Raw genomic sequence first — 22201 nt, 5'->3', positions numbered from 1 at the left:
TGGGAAGTGAAGAGGGTTTATCCGAACTGCGAACATGCGACCAGAAGAAAAAAAAAAAATAGAAAAAACAAGACGCGTCGTGCAGCTGACACTTTTCTTTGAGCTGAATGAGTCGCCAGTTTTGCCAGGTTCATCGCATTGAAATGGGTGGCACGGGCGACGTCTCACTGGCCTTACTGGCAGTCATCAGTTGGGAGGAGTGGGACGATTCGACACGACACCATCGGGTCCATCCCCGCGACGGGCCTGCCCTGAATGGAAATGTCTGGTGGCATGGTAGTGTGGCACAGCAGCACCGGCACGAAAGGGCGGGCACTGGCAGAGCACCTAAGAAGTGGAGACTTGAAGACACTTGTGAACCTTTGGGGCGTCGAAAGCGAATTTCCCACCCAATGACAGTCTTGCCGCAGCGTAGTGGCCCCCCCCCCCTGGGCCCCTGGGGAAAGAAGACCGGCGACTTTGAGCTGACAGTCCAGCCCACTCAAGTCCAGCCAAAACCCAGTGGAGGGAAGGGGGAAAAAGAACGCCAGCAGGAGGTCCCTTGGTGGCCAAAGGAAGGCCAAGACTTTGGAATGCAGAATTCGGGGCCTGGAACCTTGTCGTGCCTGTCACGCTTGTCCACCGGAAAGCCAAAATAACCACCACCACCACCACCACCCAACTGGAAAGCCAAGGGCAATCATCCCTGGTGCGTCTGCCTGCCTACCCAGGTGCCCAGGTACGCACGCATACGGCCGTCGGCAAACACACCATTCCTTTCTCTCTTTCCCATCCCCTCACGACTGTCCTGTCTCTCGGTTTTTTTTTTTATACCTCTTGTTACTTTGCTGGGCTGTTGTTGTTTTCGTCTTTGCTTTGGAGGGTTTGTTTACGCCTTGGTCTTCCGCATCTCCGTCTTCATCTTCGACCTTGCTAAGGTATAGTCGACATCACCCAGCAGGCATCTCACATTAAGGACCATCGACCTACCTCTTCTCCTCCCACGACCACACCACAGCGTCATTCCCTCAAAATGTCCATGCCAGGCGCCTTCTCCCCCGACCTGTCACCCTTCGAACCAGACTCCAAGAAGGACGATTCTTCCTCTGCCGCCGCCAACCCGCCGCCTCTCCGTCTCAACCAACCCTCCGACGCCTTCTCCCTCCACACAAACGACCCCTACTACGACGACATCGCCACAGCCTCGTCCTCCAATGCCGGCGACCTGCCCCCGTCCTATACTGACGAGCCCTCATCGCTCGACCCAAAACACAACATAACCACAACCGTGACCCCGCTCCTGGCAGACGAGTCCGGCCACTCCCCGCTCCTCTTCCGCAGAGACCCCGACACCGGTGCCGAAATCCACTGCTCACGCCGCCTCGACACCGACCCGGCCTTTCTCGAGTCTCACATCACATCCCTCGCCCAGTCGCCACCGAGACCCTATCTGCGTGTCCGCGGCACCCACACCGAGAGCATCCGCAAGCGGGACGATAAGACGGAGAGCAAGACCGTCGTCGACTTTGATGTCCGCGTCGAGCTCACCCCTTACCTCTACCGCGACATCGCCACCCGCCGCTCCTGGCGCGAGCTCCGCACCGCCGACAACTTTTCAAAGGTCCGCCGTGGCACCGTCTTCCCCACCCGCGCCCCGGGCTTCGGCGGCAGGTCCTCGGGTGCTCGAGGCGGCGCCGCCGGCGAAGAGGTGAGCAAGGAGCCGCCCACGCTGCGGGAGTGGTGCCACCGCTACTGCGCCTCGCACGCGGGGCTCAAGACCTTTTCGCTCCTGCGCACCGTGCCGGGCTTCGACGATGACGAGCGCCTCAAGGCCCGCCTCGAGGACCTCGTCCGCGCCACAAACTATCGCGGCCGCATCGACGTCTCCTTCCCCGTCCACGACAGCACGGTCGAGATCTACAACACGTGCCGCGTGAACCGCTGGCGCCAGACCACTTGGATCCGCTGGCTGTTTTATCTGACCTTCCTCTGGGTCTTTGCGTGGCCCTACCTCTTCTTCCGCACCAAGCGTTTCGAGGTCGTCGAGGCCGAGTGGGCCTTTTCCAGACGCCGGAGAGATCCCCAGACGGGTGCGGCAGGCGGAAGGGAGTACGTCAGCCTGTCCGAGGTGGACCTGTACAACATGTGGGGGCGGGCCATCTCCAAGGCCGTGCTGGAGAGGAGGCAGGGCGAGCTGGACCAGCGCGACCTGCGGGACGCTGAGGGAAGACAGGACACGAGCTTCGAAGACGTCCTTGCGGGCATCGATCAGGAGACGACGAGAGGGCTCGTGAGAGCCGGGGTGAGTGCCATGAATGTTGTCAACCGGCACTTTGGATGGGGAGAGGATCGTTGACCTTAGGTCTCGGTCGAACACAGCATACTTTCTGGTTTCCTCGTTTATCGGCTGTTTCGTTCATCGAATGTTGGCTTCGTTCCCTCGGCTGGGTCGCTTTGCTCGTTTACCTGTTGTTCTTTGTTTGCCCAAGGCTGGAAGTGCGGGCGTTTTGCTTTCTTGTCTTCTTTTTCCTGCATCGCCTCATAATGATTCCCAGACTGTGACGCATCATGATTCTTTCTTTACCCTTTTGGTTCGGGAATACCACTGTTTTGGCATAGGCAGCGAGGGTTCAGAGTACTTACGAAAAGCACAGCATGATATACATATACATACGTAGTACCCAATCAAGATGAATTGCTATTATATCGGAGTAATAATAACAGTGCATTGGGTGATGTGGAAAGCCGTGATCCGTGAAAAAGGAATAGCCATGGAGATATGTGCAGAAGCAAAAGAGAAATCAATTCAGTGTAAGAAGGCGGAGGAAGAGGGAAATATCATTGTTGCACCCGAAGCTTCCGTCCCATGTCTCACAAGCGACTGGACCCCTTCCGCTTCGTGTAAGGTAAGCACGCTCGAGCATCGTTAGGGTCTAGCTCCGTCCGAGATTTTGGTCACCAATTGGATGAGTACATCTGTATCCGGTACTCCGAGCAGAGAGAGAGTTAGGTAATCTGGACCCTGCGCCGACGGAACCCCGCCGTTTTTGTTGTGCCCCGCCATCCCCACCTCACTTCACTTTAAGTCTCAATCTCATTGCGCGCAAACACTCAAAAGCTCAAACACACTCATAGAGCCCGCCAAGTTTTGTTCACCAACGTCGTGTCGTTCAACGTTCCATCTCCTCCTTCAAACGAAATGAAATCCTAGACATCCACAGAATTCGAGATTGAGAAACAGAATTGGGGAGAAAAAAAGGAGGAAAGGTGACAAAATTATGGAAGTCAAGAATCCGCGCCGGGTGTTGGCGGTCTCGCTAGCCGACTCGACGCAGCATTTGAGTAGAGTCATTAAAGGTTGGTGGGAAAAAACGGCACTCTCTCTTTTCCCCTGTTGATTTCCCTTGGCCGTGGATTTTTCAGTCAGTCTTGACTTATCTCACCCCCCCCCCCCCTCCGTCTCGTTCACTCTCATCATGAGGTGAAACGGGAATGAAAGCCCGCATCACATGAGAAACTACGCAACGGCATCCTCAGAATCTCACCGCAACTCATCACATCGCACCTTTTCCATACACACTCTCTCTCTCACTAGATGCCAACACTTTTGGAAGGTGTTTCATACTAACGCGGAAGGGTAGACCTCACAGGCACCCACCCAGAACCAGCATCCACAACTCTCGCAGGCACAACGCACATCCTCCCCATCAAGACGAGCTACTACTCCGCCGACGTGCCCATCTGGCTGGACCTCGTTGACTCCCCGGCCGAGTGGTCCGCCTCCTTTCTCTCGCCCGAGGCCAAGGAGGTTCTCACCGTGCTGGGCGGGTTGGCTGTTGTTTTTGCCCTGCCTTCTTCTTCTTCTTCATCTTCTTCTTCGTCGACATCAGGTCCGATACCAGCAGATGTCACCGCGACCGCGCTAGCACCAGCATCGAGCCCTCCGCCTTCGGTAGAGGACACCCGCGCACTCATCACCGAGGTCGGGAGAGTCGTTCGCGAAGGGCTCGGCGGGTGGGGATGGGACGGCGTCGGGCTGGGCGTCGGGGTCGGGGACGGGACGGCGGACGAGTGGGAGGATCTTTGCGCCGAGTGGGGGCTCGAGTTTGTGCAGGTTCGTGGGGACAAGAAGGATGATGGCCGGAACGAGTTTGGAGGTTCGTATTGCACACACACACCCCCTTTTTACCTCCTCTTTTGTCCCATTTTCTCTTCTTAATTTCTACTTCTGTGTCTGCTTCGGGCTGTTCAGTCTGCAGTTTATACCCATGAGCGGTTTTTCAACGCTTGAGGTTCGATTCTGGAAGAAGGGGCCATAGAGGAGTAGAGGACCTTTGCCCCGGAACTTACCCCTTATTCGGCACAACACATAAAAAAGTCCGTTCATGCTGACATCCCTTCTTTGGCAGAGAAAATGGGTATAGCAAGAGTCCTCGAAGCCCTCGAATCCAACGACTGGGACGCCGCAGACGACATGGACGGCCCATCGGACCTCGACTCGGACCTCGACGCCGCCGGTGATCTACCCAGGAAACCTAGACCTCTAGCAGGCAGCACCGGCGGCGATGACGACGACGACGACGATGAGTTTGACCTCGACGACCCGGAGAACCTAGACTTCGGCTTCGACAGAGCAGATTTCGAAGGGTTGAAGAAGGCGATTTGGAATCTCGAGCAGGAGCCGGAGGATGAGGATGAAGCAGCAGCAGCAGCAGGAGAGGGAGCAGCGGGGACGGGGAAAGCAGCGAGTGCAAGTAAAGATGGCGCTGCTACCGAGGAACCGGACGCAAAGAAGAAACAGAAGAGCAACGAAGAAAAGGAGGACCTGGACGCCGAGGACGTGGAAAAGATTGAGCAGATGATGCGCAAGTTGCAGGCCGTCAGGGACCTCAGCGCGGGGCTGCCCGAGGACCAGAGGCGGAGGATGGCGAAGAAGGCTGTTGGGGAGGTGATGAAGGAGCTCTGAAGGGGCTCTGAAGGAGCTCTGAGGGGGTGGGGAGAGAAGTTGAAAAGGGGCGCTTCTGGCTTCTCTGGTCTGTTCTGGTCTAGTCTGCTCTACTCTAGGGGTTGAACTTGGGGCCGTTGATGTCGGTCATCCGTGTAATCATGTCAGCTGCGCAGACTTGATGTGCCACTGGAAGCAAGATCACAAGAAGGAAACCATTTTCAGGACGAAGTAGGATTGGGAAGGTGAACTTGCTGATCGGCATGCTCTGGAAGATTGGTTTCTCGACGCGAGCAGTTCAAAGAGCATAGCCCTCTCCGTCTTCCCTTGGGCAAAAGACAATTACGGGAAAAAGAGGAAGAACTGCCTGGAACTTGAACCTCCCATGGTCCTCCTGCCCCCCTCTCAGAAATCTCGCCGACAGAAACTTCGCGATCAAGGCGGTTTGGAAATGAAAGGTCCTGAGCAATTTGTGTTCTATACGGGAAGGATTGAGAGAGAGAAAAAGAGAGAGGGAGAGAGATAAAGCCTCGGATTGAAAGTCAAAGACAGCAGCATCTACCTTTAGACCAGAGATACCTGCGCCTGCCGTCATTGAGAGAGAGAGAGAGAGGGAGGGAGAGGGAGGGAGAGAGAGAGGAAAAGAGGGCATAGCGGCGTATATACATGCCCAGGGCCATCAGATCTCAAATATGTAGAAAAAGGGCAAGGAAACTCGATTCGTCTTTATATGAAGCAGAATACATCCAGCTTGTGGAGAACTCCTTTCCTCCGGTGATGCCTTGACCAGTAAATGTTTTTGTAAGCTCAGTCTCTCACATACACAAACCACCTCAAAGTATCGCAGATATTGCGTGAATGTTTCTAATCTTGAATGAGCCATGATAATCCTCCAGGTCACGCGGCCGAGCAAAATAGTACACCTGGAGCAATGTGACGCAGGCATTCATTCGATAGCGTACTGCTAGGCAAAGTGTCGACCTCTTATAACGCAATTTGAATATATCACAAGGGCAACCGTAGTCCTCACTATCCCTGATCTCATGGGGAATCGTAAACGCACACATATAAATACTCTTCACCCCTCTGTCACGCAGTGTTTATACTTCACGAAATCCTAGATAGGCTCATTGGTCCATAGGGCGACACAAACCGGCCCAAGGATGAGTACGGCACCAACTCTACACAACCCGAGAGGCTCCTTGTGCAGCCAACGATATGCTCCATTTGCACTCCCCAACTGTCGCCAAATCTACTCAACCTTCTCCGTGTCGTATGCCTCTGCAGCGTCCATCTTCAGCCAACTAGCAAGAAGCCTGCCTGGAGGCATTCGTCATGGTGTTGTGCCATAGCCCACGAAGTTGATGGTGACCATGCTGAATACAACATGGAGCAATAACGAACGTCAGCCACTACATCCAAAAGGGGCACCAGATAGGGGTGAATCCTCCAGAAACGTGGCTTCCTGCTGATCTCCCGTGAGTAGACAAAGTGTGGGCTATGCAAAGGACGTAGATCCTAGGATGTTCTGGCAAAATGCTGCCCCGGCTGTGTATGCCCAAGTCGGCATATTCCGAGAATCACAAGGCCTCTCCTATCCCTTCTAGCCTTTGACACGCCGCGTGGCATGCATAGAGTGTTGCTTCTTAGTGCGAGAACAGTCCCATCCCACTTACTTGCGCAACCTGACCCGTTTTGGGCCAGGGAAAACCGAGGGCGTGGTTAAGCAGACATATAGGTTTGCGTTAGACGGCTTGGAAATATATAGTGAACCCACTGGAATCGAGCAGTTCGGACGGTGGGCAAACGAAGCAGGGAATCAATTAGTATCATGCGGCAAGGCTAATGTACGCAGTCAGTCTCTACTGTCAAAGGTCGTTCGTCACTTGGGTTATGCTTCGGGGGACGCTCCGCGCTTGAGTAAACGTATACCGAGTCATGAAAAAGAAGCCCTCGGTAGGTCATGTCAATCGCCGAGAAGCTGGATCAACCCGGGAGAATAGATTGATCCGAACAATTTGACGGTCAAGTCCCGTCTCGGGTCAAGCAGGTGTCAGCGGGATGCCGGCCAGGGGACCCGTCTCGGTGAGGGCCGGGGAGAACATCAGACGAACGCTAGCGTCGATCCTCTTGCAAACCCTTGTGCGATCTCGTACAGATGCACGACGTCGACGTCGCAGACAGACGACAAGCAAGGACAAGTCCGGCACAGCCTCTCCATATGGCCCACAGCTTGGTTCATGCCGACGTGGTTCCCCTCTCCTCACTGCTCCCCTCCAGAGGCCCGAGCACGCAGGTCTTTGTAGCAATAGAATGTTCTGCCGCGCATCGCCAAACAATACGGCGGAGCAGCGCGTTGGAGACTGGCGTCGCATGACTGGTGGTCTTTTTTCTTTCCTTCACGAATCCTCCCTCCTCTGCCGGCAGGGAAGCTAGGCTCAATCGGAAATTTCTCAGCGATGCCTGTAATGCTTGTGGAGGAAGCGATAACCTGCTAAGTTTCAGCAAACTCAATTGGGGATGCTTGGCCCGGTATCACGGTAGTTTTGGGTACCCTGCTACGCTGTTGGAGGCTTCGCTAGACGCTGCACTCTTGATCGTTGGCGACCGGTTGCTGTTTATATCTCCAGCATAGAGCGCGTTTCGTACGGGTAGGCTGTAGCCAAGTCGATTGAGGAAAACGAGTAATCGTCCGAGCTTACAGGCGCGAAGCTGTGGGATCTCGAGTTTTGCCGCACAGTCGCTAGTGTTGATCAGGCTCGTTGCACAGTATCTCCCATGTAATGGGAAGTAAACAATCGTAACATGCGCAATGAGCATGCACCATATTGGCCATCGAGGCTTCAAAACAATGCACTTGGAGTAAGCAATGACAACGCGTCAAGGCGCGTTTCTCGATGTGTTGTCGCAGCATCGCGATGATCATTCATGCCTCGGCGGATCCCCAGCTTTAGCTACTTGCCCATTGGTCAACGTTCGCCGGGTGATTATGCTCTGTCAGTTGTGGACATGGAGCTGAATGCATTGGAAGGCGACATGAAAGCTCTGAGCCTTCAGACGTAGCTACGGAAGCAGAACCAGACTTTTGGGACGGTATCGATGGCAACTAACAGTTTGACAGCCATGAGCGTTTCGTAGTGTGGAAACAAAGGAACGACAAAGTCTTTGAAGCACGCCATTGTCAAGCCAAGCCAATTTAGCCAGCTATCGACAACACGGGCTTGATGGAGACCGTAGCCTTTTCGGTAGCTGCGGATGGTCAGCTGACAGGATTCCCGGAGCAGCAGATCTGATAGATGGACCCTGTATCCGTAAAGCGTCACACGCTCTCGTGTTGCCTGGCTGTCAGTAGCCGATTTCCATGCCACCGTTTGATTCTGTGGGTTGGTGCCACCGACTTTGTGGCGGAAATGTCAGCGATACATCTCGCCTATTCCTCGCCTTGTCTACCTCTTGCGGCAATCTTGCGTATTATCCATAAAGGGTCCAGCAACAAAAGCCGGCCTCTCAAGGGCTCCCGGCAAGCGAGGATTAACTCTACAGGGCTCGAGATAGGGGGAGGGGCAAAGCCAAGGGAGTCGGTCAGGGATTTCGGGCTCGCAATGTTCGACGATTCTTCTGGAACGAATTCACCAGGCTGTGAGATTGGGGTCCCCGTCCGGCGTCCGGTGATGCTAGCAGCGATGAACCCCAGACGGGCAGATTCTTTGAAGCAATGGGCAGCCCATACCGGCGACCGCGAAATCCGGACACAGGTGGCGGCGGGTGGGCAAGTCAAAAGAGTGCGATGGATGCCACAACCAGAGCTGGCCCGCCGTATTTGCTGACGACCGTCATCGGCTTCGGTGGCTGAGTCAGTAACAGAAGTGTTTAGATTGTTTGAATCCGAGGCCAACGGCGAGTGGGCATCCAAAACGACGATCTCCCACCAACAACGCACGGAACTATGCGACGGTCGGTTGTTAATGGTCACGGCTAGACTTCCTGCTCCGTTCTCCTTTATGCGGCGAAAGAGAAGATAATCATCTCCGTTCCGTACGGATACTCCCCCCAGGGTTCTTGGTTGATGTTTTGCGGAGGAAGCACGCTGCACAACGGCCGCGCTCCGACAGGGCTCTTGTCTGACAGTCGTTGTTGAACGGGGCCGGAGGCGGACCGGGGGACTAGGACTGGAGACGCGAGCCAGAAGCGGGAAGAGAAAAGATCAGACGAAAAATGCACGACGTATCCGCAAACTGAGGGCCCATGGGGGGGCCAGAGAGGCGTGGAAAGGCAAGGGGAACCTCAACAAAGGCTCTCTCAGTCTCTCACCCCTCCCTTTCTCTTCCTCCGGGCTCCTTGTCTGATGATTCCACCCTGGTTCCATGAGAGAGCCTTAAGCCCTGAGCCATGAGATGCTGCGGTAGTGGCTCTCTATCTAACCCGACAAGGAAATCCATCGACGATCTTTCGTCTGACCGAATTCGGCCAAGTTTCAAGCATAATGTCCAATGAGAGTGATTTGACTTTGATAGATCCCTGTAGTCCTTCTCGAGGCTGGTTGGCTGAGCCGCAGCGTCCCTGAGAAGTTGCAAGGGTTCAACATCAACGCTCAGGGGTAAAAGCGGATCCTGCTGAAGACAGCCTGGAGCCCTGACACCGACTAGTTCTCAAGGACAGTCTTCCGCATTCCTCAACACTGTGCTGACTTTCTCGCACTTCGTGTATTACCCCTTCTTCAATGAGACCAAATTTGGAAAACGGAGCCGAACCGTCAAGCATCACCAACGCAATGCCGTCCCTCTCCTTTGCCCCACGACTATGCTTCGGCGCTGACAGCGGAGTTGTCTCGTTCGAGTAAAGAAGCTTGTGGACTATGGAGTGTTGTTTTCCTCGTTTCCATGCAGGATGAAGTCAAACTCTATGCCTCGTTGTTCGGAACACTGGTCGTGACCTTGAAACGAAGCCACTTGGTTGGTTGGAGAACACCATTATACCTCACAAGACCCTCGTCAACCTTCGGGGGGAGGGGGGTTTCTTCTTTCGAGGACCAACTAGCCGGGATGAGGCCCGCCAATGCCATGATTGCAAGTGCAATGACAAAGGCAAATGCAAACATGCAGGTGTGATTTGACCTTGAACTTTGGACGAGCGGAGGATCCCATTGCTATTTCGGGCTTCCTGATGGTGTATGGTAGACTTGTAGCCGCCTTCGCGGCGTCCGTCTGTCTTAGTGATACGCCGACGTGTGCGCGAGCATGGGACATTCCGATCGCTTGAGCTCCATTCGACGGCGCCACGCCTTCGAGGAACGATGCCGGCGGCAGCGAGCGCCAATAAGCGCTTGGGCGGAACATTTCGTCTGAACTTTTTGTCATCTGACACTGGCAGAGCATGTTCAATGTCATCGGCCGTGATCAGACCGAGACGTCTGAGCATATTAAGAGTCAAAGCTCCGGCAGTCGCACAACCGCAATTCATCTGCCAGCTGCTCTGCTGCCGAACTTCGCGGATGTGCCTCTCGCGAATGCAGAATATTTGTCCCCCGTCGCTGGCCGATGTGATGGAGCTCCTCCACCAATCTCGAACGGGTCGTCGTGGGACGGCCGGATGGCCTGGAGCTTTGAGGTAGTGTAGCTGGCCGGATGATCAAAGGTAGTTAGCGCTGCGTTACAGTGTCTTCGGCGCATGTGGCACTTGGGCCATGGGATGGGTGTTCTGGCTGCATAACGCTTCTGCAGGTACGAGGTAACACAAGTTGCGTCTCCCAAAATCAAGGCCGAAGTGGAAGGCTCTTCAAAAGCTGATGAGAGCATGTCGGTGCCTTTGGTCTAGCAACGAAGGGAGCATCGATGCGAATTCCAAAGACCGTTTCGAGCTCGAACGTAAGAGCGGCGAAACAAGACCAGTCGTGGGCGTTGTGCTGAATAGCATTGGTTCGCAAGATGCATACTGGAACGCTCAAAGTGCGTAAAAAGACCCTCCTTCGTGTGAAGCGATCTTTGTGATGCCCTAGTGTCTCGACTGAGACATCCCTTTGGTTCCCGGCACTCCCACAGGAATGGCCAGGCGATCGCCCCGACGCGTTGTTTTTAAAGGTACGACGTTCGATGTCTGTTGCAGACGCGAGACAGGGCCAAAGGGAGACGCCGAGCATGGAGCAAACATAGTTCACCTCAGACCTTTGCGCAACGATGCGTGGCGGCACCATCCCTCGATATGACGGTCGAAGAGGTCGGGTGGTATGTACACAGGAGTTGAGCGGGTTGAACCTCAGCTCAGCATGGGGAGGCCCCTTTCTCGACATGTCATTTGTGGAAGTTGACGCCTGCTCACTCAGTAGTTCCAGAAGGCACCGACGTATCTTGGGTCATGGGTGGAAGCTCTCTGGAACTGTGTTGGTCTTGATGGTCCGAGAAAGGGGACGACGGCCCCTGGAGGCGCAAACTTCATGCTGTTGGCGTCCCCGGCGGGATGGCCTCGAAATGACAAGAATTTCCCCAAGAGCATCGACCATGTCATGAAGCCATCACCCCATCGCTCGAATGAAGAACCGAGCGGGCGCAAAGGCGACGTGGAGATGGGCGTCGAGATCTGCCCCGCGAATAAGTGGATGGTCGGGACTCACTCGGGCGAGCAGTTTGGCGGCCAAGAGAATTGCGTAGTTCCAAGAGCCGTGAACCGTCTGCCTGGGTGTACATAGTGGGCACGCCGCTCGGAAAGCCTCTGCTATGACCAGTAACGAGTAAATATCCAGCTGGTCCGAGCCTATCTTGTTTAAACAGTCTTCTGAACGTTGGTCCCGGCCCAAGCCGTCGGCCAGATATTTCGTGATTGAAAGGTGCTAGGTAGGTCCAGCAAAAGAGGCTTTGCAATTGACTGAGTCGTCGGGTTTCTTGTGCTGAATCAGTCGAACTCAGTATGGCGACCTTGACTAGGAAGACCTTGTCAGCCCTCGGCGATAGGCGCTAGCGCAAGGCGTACGGGTCGAGTGAGGTTCAAAGTAGTCTTGTCTCCAGTTCGAATACGTGATGGATCCATTCCGAGCTGGAGGCTCACAAAGCCGGGACGGCGGCGTCTGAGCGGACGCTTGACCGCCAGTCGCATATTACCGGCTACAGAAGTCTGTGGATCAGCTATCGTCTGGCAGGTGTCCCTGTGCTGCGTGACTGTTGCGCACAGCGGCAGGCGTCACCATACCAAGCGAGACCGACACTTTTTCGCCACAGATCATTCATGTTTTAGAAGATGAAGAAGGGAGCCTTGCAGATCCAAGCCTGAGGACAGATGCTAAGGATGAACGGCGTGTGTGTGTGCGTGGGCAGAACAACAGCCAGGCACCGCATGCTACATATGTGAGGTCAGGCAGCGTAACGACCCACGACAGGGCTTCTGGAGCTGCCTAGATTGATGACCGCAGGTCCTGGATAATGATTGACGGCCGCCAATTCGATTTGACGAAATCTTGTGCTATTTCGAGAGTTGCCTGGTTGCCATGGCGGCTTTGTGTGGTTTCGTTTGGAGCCGTTTGTGACACGACTTGTCAGGATGCAGTCGACAAAATCTGGCGGATCATTGTGTACTTGACACGGCTTGTGTGAGGAGGACGCGTCTTGGGGGCGGGGGAAAGCGTGGAAGTCGGGCGAGGAGGGCGAGGAGGGGGAGCATGGATCGCCAGGAACAGGGACAAGACCGGACGAAAGAGACGTCAGGTACGACACAGTGTGGGAGCGAAGAAGCCAGCGATGTCACGCTGGAATATGCGGCTTGTCCCAGTTGCGAGTGGTGCATTGTAAATGCAGTGTGCAGTGTAGTGCAGTGCAGTGATGCCACCGTGATCGACCGGCGCCAGCGAAAGACGCCCTCGACCTGCAGTATGATGCAGGTTGACAAGACCTTGCTGAAAGTTCACGCTGCACCCGCATGGAGACTTGAGTTGGAGACTTGGAGAGAGAGAGAGAGGGGAAAAAAAGAGTGTGGATGAAAACCAACCTGAGGTTCCAATTGGGAAAAGACTGGACGAACGACGTGAGCAGGGGTCAAGGAGCGACGTTTCTAAGGTGGGGCACACCCAGCGTACCTACCTTACCTTTCTCCGTTCGGGTACCTTACAGCTGGCCAGTGGCTCTTACCTTAGCACCGTAGGTTTGGTGCAAGTGCGACTGGCAAGTGCAACGGAAGGCGGAGAAGCCGCGCACTGTGAGCAAACCGTTGCGGGTCTCTCTTAGTCGAGGGACTTGAAGTGTCCGTACCTTCCCCCCATGAGAGAAGCTAAGCATCCCTGCCACCGTCTCGCGGACGTAAGACTGACGGGATAGTCTGAGCCGACTAAGACTGCCGTTTTGCCCGCACATGACGAGTCGGGTTCTAGGATATCTTGGCTCAGGGTACGTTACCTAAGCACACCAAGGTGGTGGGCGATCCCCAGGAACTCGACATGGGAAGCAAGATAGCCCAGAAGGGCAAACGGATGGAAAGTGCGGGAAGGGATGGAGTAGGAGGGACGCGACAGATTGGCGGGATAAGGTGTCATGATAATGCATAATAAAACACATTATAGCACCCTCCCCCTACCTGAGCCTGTATGTCGGGACTAGATAACGGCTGGGATTCGGGGACTTTAGACTTTGGATGATCTTGACGTCGGAGGATTGGAGGAAGTCTGGCTGGACTGGTTGGTTTTGGTTCTCGAACAACCAAAGAGCAAGCATCCGTATCGTTATCCGTAACGCAAGGTACGGACGTCTGTGAGAGCGCAGAGGGGGGACGGAGACATAGGTACGGAAACAGGCCCCTGTTCAAACAGCACCGATAAGACGGTCGTGGCTTTGCGGCTGCGAGTCTTTTTGGCGTCGTTTGGTACTGAGTATACTGCAGCTGCATCTTTCGCATGACAACAGGCCCGAACCGAGTGATTCGAAAACAAGATACCCGCCGACTACCTTTCTTCAGAGATGTTCGTGTCGTCTACGATACCGTCTATTGCAAATGTAGAACACAGATTCCATTGCTCTTTGTTCTCTGGGCCAAGACATGTTTCCATTCGTTCCTTGCATCCCCTTTCTTAAGCTGCCGTCCGAGGTGTCTGCTGATGGATGTCTGCATTATGGACTCAAAGTACGTACCCTGTCAATAACCCCTGTGCCTGAGGACCGAACCAAAAAAGATGGACCCCGGCCATGCATCTGTGCCCGCTTCACTGCTTGCTCCGTTCCGGGCCCACACAGTCTCATCAGCCACAGTCACAGTCAGAGGTGTACGTATCTACGTAGAGGTAAACGACGTGGACTTTCCTTTCCAAGTCATGCTCGACGGGAACCTCCTTGGACCTTCCGTTCATCGTCCCACCGTCCGGCTCTTATGCCTCCCTTTCCCGGCAGAATGCCAGAATCGACAGGACCAAGCCTTGAAGCCGAGCCTTCCACGGCGATCAACAACGGAGCGAGGATGAGGACGGTGGAGGTTGACCACTGACAGTCAGACAGCGTGAGGAAGATCCGCACTCGCCTCCACAGATGGTGATGCAGCGCGCATCAGACACTGGCCGCGATTTTCTCTTACGGCCCCCAAAAAGGATGGAGACTCTTTGTCCGTCTCCCCTCACTTGCTGCGCAAGGTACCGCCATTTTGGCGGAAAGCGCGACACATTCTGCGAGTATCTTGCTCTGCTTCAGTCCCCGGCCGTGGCTCATGCTTCGCGACCCACGGCGTCTGGCGTTGGACGAAAGTCACAAGACGGTGAGGACCAAAAGGATAGGCGACACTATTCGTACCGAGTACCCATAGCGGGCAGCGATCCAGAGACTGGGCCGGATGATGCGCACTCTGACCACTTACCTCATGCTTATGCGGCATCTCTCGAGCCGCAAAACACGTGGTAGTGTCAGTAGACGGATGCTCTTTAGTTGTTACTAGCCACTAGCCTGGCATCGGACACGAGGTAGGAAAGGATGGACGTTTTCTGATAGTGTAACGAAAACCTGAGGATCCGTTGGTGTGAATACCTACCTAGGCACAATGCTGAGTGTTTATCGGCGTCCAGGTCGTGGACGGATGCCGCGCGATTCGATTCAATTCAATGCGTCCATCGGGCGCGACGCCGCGAAACCCAACAAGAGAGAGCGAAAGGCACTCTGGCACTTGTCGGTCTCCCTTTTGGCCTCCCGCTTGCTGGGATAGGCCTCCCTTTTGTCGTGTGCGGTCTCTCCTCGGCCGCTGCATGTTTCTGCTCCCCCACCTTTCCCTCAATGACCACTGGGCACAAAGGAGTAGTCCAGCATCAACAGGGCAAGGAACTGCAGCAACGAGCAGGGCCATGATCCATGGCGGGTGCGATGGTGCACCTCCTATCAGCAGCCCCGATGAACCAACGGCGCGCGGCGTTGCGGCGGTGTGTAGTCATTCTGGTGTGGGAGAGCGGAGAGAGGACGAGACTGGTTTGGCTGGTTTGGCTGGACTGGATCTGGATTGGGGAATACGGGTGCATGAGGTGAGGCGCAGGACGCAGGAACAGGTCGACAACGCACACTCGCATGTACACACACACACACACACACGACGTGCACAATGACCAGCTCGAATACGCCCACGCAATACTCCGTAGTGTAGACGCAAGATGGAAGAGGCGCCTACTCCGTACTGCGTATGAGAGACGGGACGGATGGGGGAGGCTAAGAGCAGCTATGCAGGAGAAGGAGAGGAAGAGACAAGGTGGAAGCGAGAGAGAAGGTCAGAAAAGGCTAAACGGGGGGGAACAAGCCGCTAAAGCCACTTGGGGCAAGGTTTACCAGCTTGGGACAGGTTCCGTCCATCGGCGGCAGGTACGAACGGTAAAGTGGCTTTTATCGACGAATGAGAGAAGGCGCGTACCTGGCACTACCCCTGTGCACCCAGTCATTGTACACTAGGTACACTAGCCACTGGCCGCTGGCTGGCCGCTGGTGGTGTTGCCCATACGTCCAGCCCCGGTCCTCGTCTTCTTTCCCCGTCAACGTCCGTCGTCCAGACTTCAAGTGTCCACATCCACGTCCGCTACGTCCACCAGTATGGGTGTGTCAATTGTCTGGTCTGGCTTTAACACTTTTTTTTTTCCTCCTGTGAGGCGTGCGGCGTGTCTGCCCCATCCACACTTCCACACCCATTCGTGCTGTGGACGCTGAACACTGCACCTGCCGTCGACGAGAGAAAGGGACCTGGATGGGGAAGAGCAACAGCAAGAGCTGCCACAAACCCTGCTTGCTAAAAAGGGGCGGGGGAAAGAGGTTAAGGGAGTACTTTACCCTAAGTAGGTAAGGTACATTCACATGATGCGTTGCCTGTGCCTGAAGCATACGTTTTCCAAGTACTAGACTGGACTCAACCTACATGGACCTGAGCTTCAGTCTCGTCGCTCCGTACGGAAGAAGGTGCTGCGTATGGACTTACCTTATGGAACCTATGGACCGTTTCTAACTGGTGCCTTCTCATATCAACGGTCCCATCCATCCATCCATCCCCATCCTATGCCCTTGCCCATGACCATCCCGCAGACCGCACACACCACTGGCTGCTGAGCCGCCGCTGCACACCTCACGTCCCACGTCCCACGTCTGGTCTTTCCTTCCCCCTGTCATCCAAGGCTCCACTTTTCCACACCTCACCTCACCCGAACCCGACTCGCCTCACACCCTCGTCCCTCGCCCGCCCGCAACCCACACGCCTCACTCCTCTCCCGGCCCTGGGGCACTCCATCCAGACCAGACTTCCCAGCGAGTAGCCCCAGGTAGACAGCCACCCAAGTATTCGTGGTGGGAGAGAAAGTACCCAGGCGTGTCTAGAGGCGCAACATTGTAGGCGAGCAGCAAAAAAGGGAACTCCTGGAACTAAGGCGAGTCCATGAGAAAAGGTACCTTGCCTTACCTTACACACAGAGGGGAGCAGGAGGAGACAGGCACCTCACACCTACCTTACCTAGGAACAGGGTGGATTGGCGCCGGTTCCTTCGTTCGTTCGTTCGTCTGTTCTGTTCCCTTTTTTTTTTTACTGGGGCCCGCCGCCTCGCGCCCATCCATTCCTTTTCCTTTTTCTCCTCTCTTGCCCCCGTCCCTCCTGGTGTTCTTCCTCATCCCATCTCCTCATCGTCATCCTCGTCGTTCACGACAATCCCTTCCCTCCTATTCCTCTTCCCCCACTCCTTTTTTTTCCTTTTCACAGTCACTCTCTTGAAATAATTCAACCATCTCAGCTTCTGAATCCCGTCACTCCTTTCCGGGTATTCTTATTACGTTCCTTCCCGTCTGGTTGAATTACACACATTCGTTCTTCGCGAACCAAACGACACTATTCACACAAATCTCACCTCTTGTTCCCCCTGTTGGATCAGAGACCACGCTCCTTAGCATCTTTTGCCTCACAGCTCATTCTATACCTTCCCTTAGCTTTCACAGCACCATACCTGTTACCACCCAATTACACCTAGTACCGCATCTGCGCGTTTCCGTGAACCAAACGATCCTCGATATCCCGATCACCTCCTGGACGCGACTAATACCGAGACTCTTCACCTCGCGAACATCCGCCCACCCTGATCTGATCAACCACATCGCACCACATCACAAGCGATCAACCTCTTCGACTTCATTCTAACCGAACGAAGGAATTTAGAAAAGGAAAAAAAAAAAGAAGGAGACATGGCTACCGAGGTCGAACACCCCGTGGGCCTCGTCCAGCAAGTCTCGACACCCGGCTCATCAACCCCTCAGGATGTCTCTCCCACATCCGCCCACAAGATGGACCAGACTCCTTCCCCCTCCACTTCTACCCACAATGGACAGCCTCCCTCTTCGCAATCAAGGCGCCCGCCGCGCAAGAGCACCCTGACCCAGCAGCAAAAGAACCAGAAGAGACAGCGCGCGACTCAGGACCAGTTGACAACTCTGGAGGTGGAATTCAACAAGAACCCAACCCCCACTGCCACCGTTCGTGAGCGGATAGCAGAAGAGATCAACATGACTGAAAGGTCTGTTCAGATCTGGTTCCAGAACAGGTACGCTCTACTGCCCCTCGTCTTCCGGCTTTACAGCCTGGTGCCCCTGATTCACCACTAACATACTCCACAGACGCGCCAAGATCAAGCTTTTGGCCAAGAAGAGCCTCGAGACCGGCGAAGACATTGATTCGATCCCCGAGTCTATGCGAGCCTACCTCGCTATGCAGGCTATGGAGTCTGGCAAGGGACTCGGCGGCCCCTTCCTTGGCCGTACCGGCCTTCTCCCCTACGGCCACAACAATATGCTTCTCGGCGGTGACCAGAACGGTCAGGGCAAAGTTTGTAAGTCGAACAAGTTCCTGGCAAATCATCGACGAAAGCAGCACTAACATGCTCAGTGATTCATCATCTCACCTGCCGCTCTTTGAGCATCGGGAAGTGGACTCGTGTGGGACAGAACACGATGGATCTCATCATCTTCTACTCCCCAGACAAGTGCACGATGACCTACTACATCAACAACGAGCAGGCGGGTTACAAGATCGAGTACCCTTTTGCTTACATCAAGAACATCTTCCTCGAGAACCAGGAGGGCGACCCCAACAAGCCTGGTGGCATCGTCATCGAGCTGAACCGGGCTCCCAACTTCTTCATGGACTCCTCTCCCCAAGCCAGCGGATTCTTCCAGTGTGGCGACTTCACCGAGGACCAGCAGGCCTCGCACTGCTTGGTTCACCACCTCGGTGGCAACCCTAAGGTTCTCAGCGGCCAGTTGGCCAAGCTTGTTTCCTTGGAGGCCTTCATGAACCGCAACAACCCGCACCCCTTCATCGATCAGCAGCACGCTCTGTCCATGTCCGCTCCTGTGTCGCCCAGCCGCCCTTCATCGCAGCCCAACTTTGCCCAGCCGCACGTTGGCATGTTCCAGGAGTCTTGGGGCATCAACCACATGCATCCCGGTATGCGTGGACCTGGCCACAAGAGACAACGCAGTCGCTCCGTGCCCATGGCCGTCGATTTCTCGATGCTCCAAACGCCCATGCCCTCCTTCTACATCCAGCAGCCGGGTGAGATGGCTGCTCCTCAGACGCCTGGTCCCAACATCTACGCACCGATTCCTCAGCAGCCTGGTGGACTCGGCCCGAACTTGAGAATCGACACTCAAGCCGGATTCGGTCTGGACATGCGCCAGTACCCCATGTCTGCCACCACCGCCTCTCCTTCCGAGTTCCCGACGAGCCCCAACTTCTTCTCCCAGGGCCCTGAGCCGAGCCCTCTCCCGGCCGCTTCCAGCTACAACACGCCGTACGGCAGTGCCTTCCTCTCTCCAATGGCCCACCCGTCACCGAGCATGATCCCGCCCTCCGTGTCTCCCCTTTCATTCGGCAGCCACCACGGAGAGCCGTCCATTGTTGAACAGTCACCTCCGCTCTCCATGCTCGGTAGATCTGCTTCCGCCGATATCTACCAGCAGGGCGACAACGGATCATGTGCCGTGTCTGATGATGGCACCGGCCTGAACGAGATGTACTCCAAGCACACCATTAACCTGCCGATGCACCCTCACTCACCTGCGTATGGTGAGCAAGGCCACAACGACCTCGACATGAACCAACTGGTCCAGTTTGACCACGTTGACCCCAACTCAATGTCTCCCGAGTCCATGCACCAAACACCCCACTGATTCCTGAAATCGGCCTGCCGTGCCTGAATAAGTCTGGAAGAATCTGGAGTTCCTTTCACTAGGACATGGCGTACATACAAACTTGGGAAGGCGTGCTCTCTCAAATGGTTTATTCGGGAGAGAGGAGTTGCTTGCCTTGGTCATTCACAGCTGGCGTTTTAGGCGCTCGACATATACCAGATGGGGGTTGCGCTTGGTCTACTTTCAACACCGATGACTATGATGTGTGATTTAGTTATCGCTACCACATCATCCATCGGCCACGACGACTCTGCATGACGATACCTCTATTCGGAATCTCGATCATGCATGTCCGGCACAGGCGATCGTACCTTTGCACTTTTTTGGATTTACTTCACCCTTCGAGTCATTTATTGTCGCGAACAAAAAAAAACCGGCTTCTGGTACGAGGGTGTGGGCATCTCATCATACCCCAATCCATCACCAAACCTAGTCCTTTAGCCACGCCTACCTCGCGGAGACGATGGCGTGGCCTCTAATATCCTTCCCTTCTCTCTTGGTTGGCTTGCGCTGCACATCGCTGTCTCGTTGATTCTTTTTTATTTCATCTGTCATCGTTCATGAATCTCAGATGTCCTGGCTGCGGGTTTTGGAGGATGAAAATGGGGAAAAGCCCAGGTGGCTTGGGATTTTCCTGGTTCGTAATCAGTCACACACACAACACACATTTTTTATTGAGGATATACAACTCTCTCAAGACACATTACTTGTTTACCTATATTATTGGGTATTTTCTTGGTTTGATGGGTCGTGGGAGCAGGGGTTTTGTGGCTTTTATTGTTGTTCGCCGGCACCGAAAGGGGTGGTAATGGGAAGCTGCCTCTGGTGGCCGAGCAGCGAAGAGGCTTGGCCGGCTGCTTTTCGAAAGAGGAGCGGCTGGCTTGTAAGCACTGACGATAGAGTTGAGAGACAGATGGGCATTGAATCCCTGTTATCCCACTTTCAAATTTGTTCCCCTAATTGTGATGCGACTTTAATAATTCGGGAGTGATCAACCCCTTACGATTCTCCGGCGATGTACCATGACTACGACTGTTGTAGTGAACCGATGCAACCTGCAAGACCCCACAGGTCCTGATATCAGAGGTGAGGCTTAACCAGAAGTGACTCTGCTACTGTCGATGTGACGGTTCGACACCCCGCCCATTATGCCCATGGAGCTTGGACGTATGCAATTCCATCTGATGTATTTCTCATAAGTTTTTGCGGGTAAGGCTGAAGAGAATCTGATCTACCTTGAGCGCCCGGGGGGCGGGGGCTTATGGCAGCCGCGTGCTCTGTTACGCAGCAAGGCAGGCAGGCTTGGACATGTTACGCGAGGTCGTGTTTCGCAGAGTCGTATGCTCTGCCCCAAGAGTAGAGATACAGCGTATTACTGTATACGGCATTTACGAGAGTGTGCGCCGGAGGAGGATTCAACGTGTAAGACCAAAGGCAGCGTGAGGTCTCGACTGGTCGGCTGATGCTTGTCCATCACTTTTAGCCTAGCTTAGCGGAGGACGTTGGCGCGCGAGCCTGGCTGGTCCAGAGAGGCGGGGATGGATGGATGGGGGAGTGGGTGGGTGCTTGAGTGCATCTGGCGAGCGAGGTGGCGGCCCGCTAACACGAGGTTTTTTTGGGGGGGCTCTGAGGGACGCTTTGTGTACCCTAGATAAATTCAGGTAAGCCGGGCGAGATCTGGCCATGATTGACTGTTCTGTTGAATCGTAGCACAGATATGCAGTGCCTCTCTCTTTTCTCTTGAGATGTGTTTGGTTTGCGGCTCCAAGGGAGCGGATCAGACTGGAACAATTCAAAGGCATTGTGGACTCGGACGATTGCACTTTCGGTGTGGTGTGAACGTTTTGACGGAAATATCCGGCAGTATGGTATGGGATATTGCTCGATATTTCGAAGAACGGTCGGGAGCCAGGTGCCATGCTGCACTGCTGCAGGCATCAACGGATGGAAATGAGATGAGACGGCGTTACTTTCCTGGAGGCCGGAGCGGAGGGGGGTCTGTGGCACCTTGCGGGTGGGAAATGCAGCCGGATACAGGGAACTCTAATCATTTCGTGGTGAGGTACTGTAGAGATCGGGTAGGGTGTTCTTTTCCCCTTCTCCCCTGCAATATCCGCACAGGAAAATGGTACGCATTAGGCAGTATTCAAAGGTCTCTTGAAGATCTAGGAAGGCCCCTGCAATCTCTAGAGGCTACCAGCGATCGGCCACGTTCGTCTGAAGGACGACGACGGTCTTGTACTCCTCTTTCGTGTGCTACTTGAACTCACGTGAGATGATGCGAGTTGGGGCAGTGTAGCTGCATAGTAGCGTAGTGTAGGTGCCTGTGGATGTTGTCAGCGACTTTGCTGCTTTCTGTCAATCGCGTGGTTGTTGAATAAGCTACAAAGTAATTAGTCGGACTTGCATCTGCCACTTGAAGGATGGTCTTCTTTCGGTCCACACCCACACAGACACACGACATTTGCCAAGTCATGGATGACGGGCAGTGTTGGTGTTGCTTTCGCATTCGCAATGTTTCAGAGCGTGCGGAAACACCCAGAAAAGTGTGTGATGGGAGCTGTGACGGTCGCCAAGGTGGTCAATGACTTGTTGAAGTTGTCGTTGATGAATGGATGGATGGATG

General features: G+C 54.6%; 3 protein-coding genes across 3 annotated transcripts; all 3 read left to right on the top strand.

Annotated features, from left to right (window-relative positions):
* Positions 1-1012: 1012 nt before the first annotated feature.
* On the top strand, positions 1013-2335 carry N0V96_003388 (uncharacterized protein; the record flags this gene model as incomplete). The annotated part of the gene is made up of 1 exon (XM_065756822.1): positions 1013-2335. One exon carries the CDS (start codon positions 1013-1015, stop codon positions 2333-2335), a length of 1323 nt encoding a protein of 440 aa, XP_065614589.1.
* Positions 2336-3257: 922 nt separating this feature from the next.
* On the top strand, positions 3258-4945 carry N0V96_003387 (uncharacterized protein; the record flags this gene model as incomplete). Its single annotated transcript, XM_065756821.1, has 3 exons — positions 3258-3336; positions 3621-4136; positions 4389-4945. The coding sequence occupies 3 exons, from the start codon at positions 3258-3260 to the stop codon at positions 4943-4945; spliced, it is 1152 nt and encodes a 383-aa protein (XP_065614588.1).
* Positions 4946-17571: 12626 nt separating this feature from the next.
* Positions 17572-19554, top strand: TRF2 (Transcription elongation factor SPT4; the record flags this gene model as incomplete). The annotated part of the gene is made up of 3 exons (XM_053191162.2): positions 17572-17927; positions 18001-18212; positions 18269-19554. 3 exons carry the CDS (start codon positions 17572-17574, stop codon positions 19552-19554), a joined length of 1854 nt encoding a protein of 617 aa, XP_053051587.2.
* Between the last annotated feature and the right edge of the window lie 2647 nt (positions 19555-22201).

This window comes from Colletotrichum fioriniae (genome assembly GCF_027942845.1).
Source record: "Colletotrichum fioriniae strain IMI 355084 chromosome Unknown scaffold_3, whole genome shotgun sequence".
Taxonomy (NCBI): domain Eukaryota; kingdom Fungi; phylum Ascomycota; class Sordariomycetes; order Glomerellales; family Glomerellaceae; genus Colletotrichum; species Colletotrichum fioriniae.
This window is presented reverse-complemented; position numbering and strand designations above follow the sequence as displayed.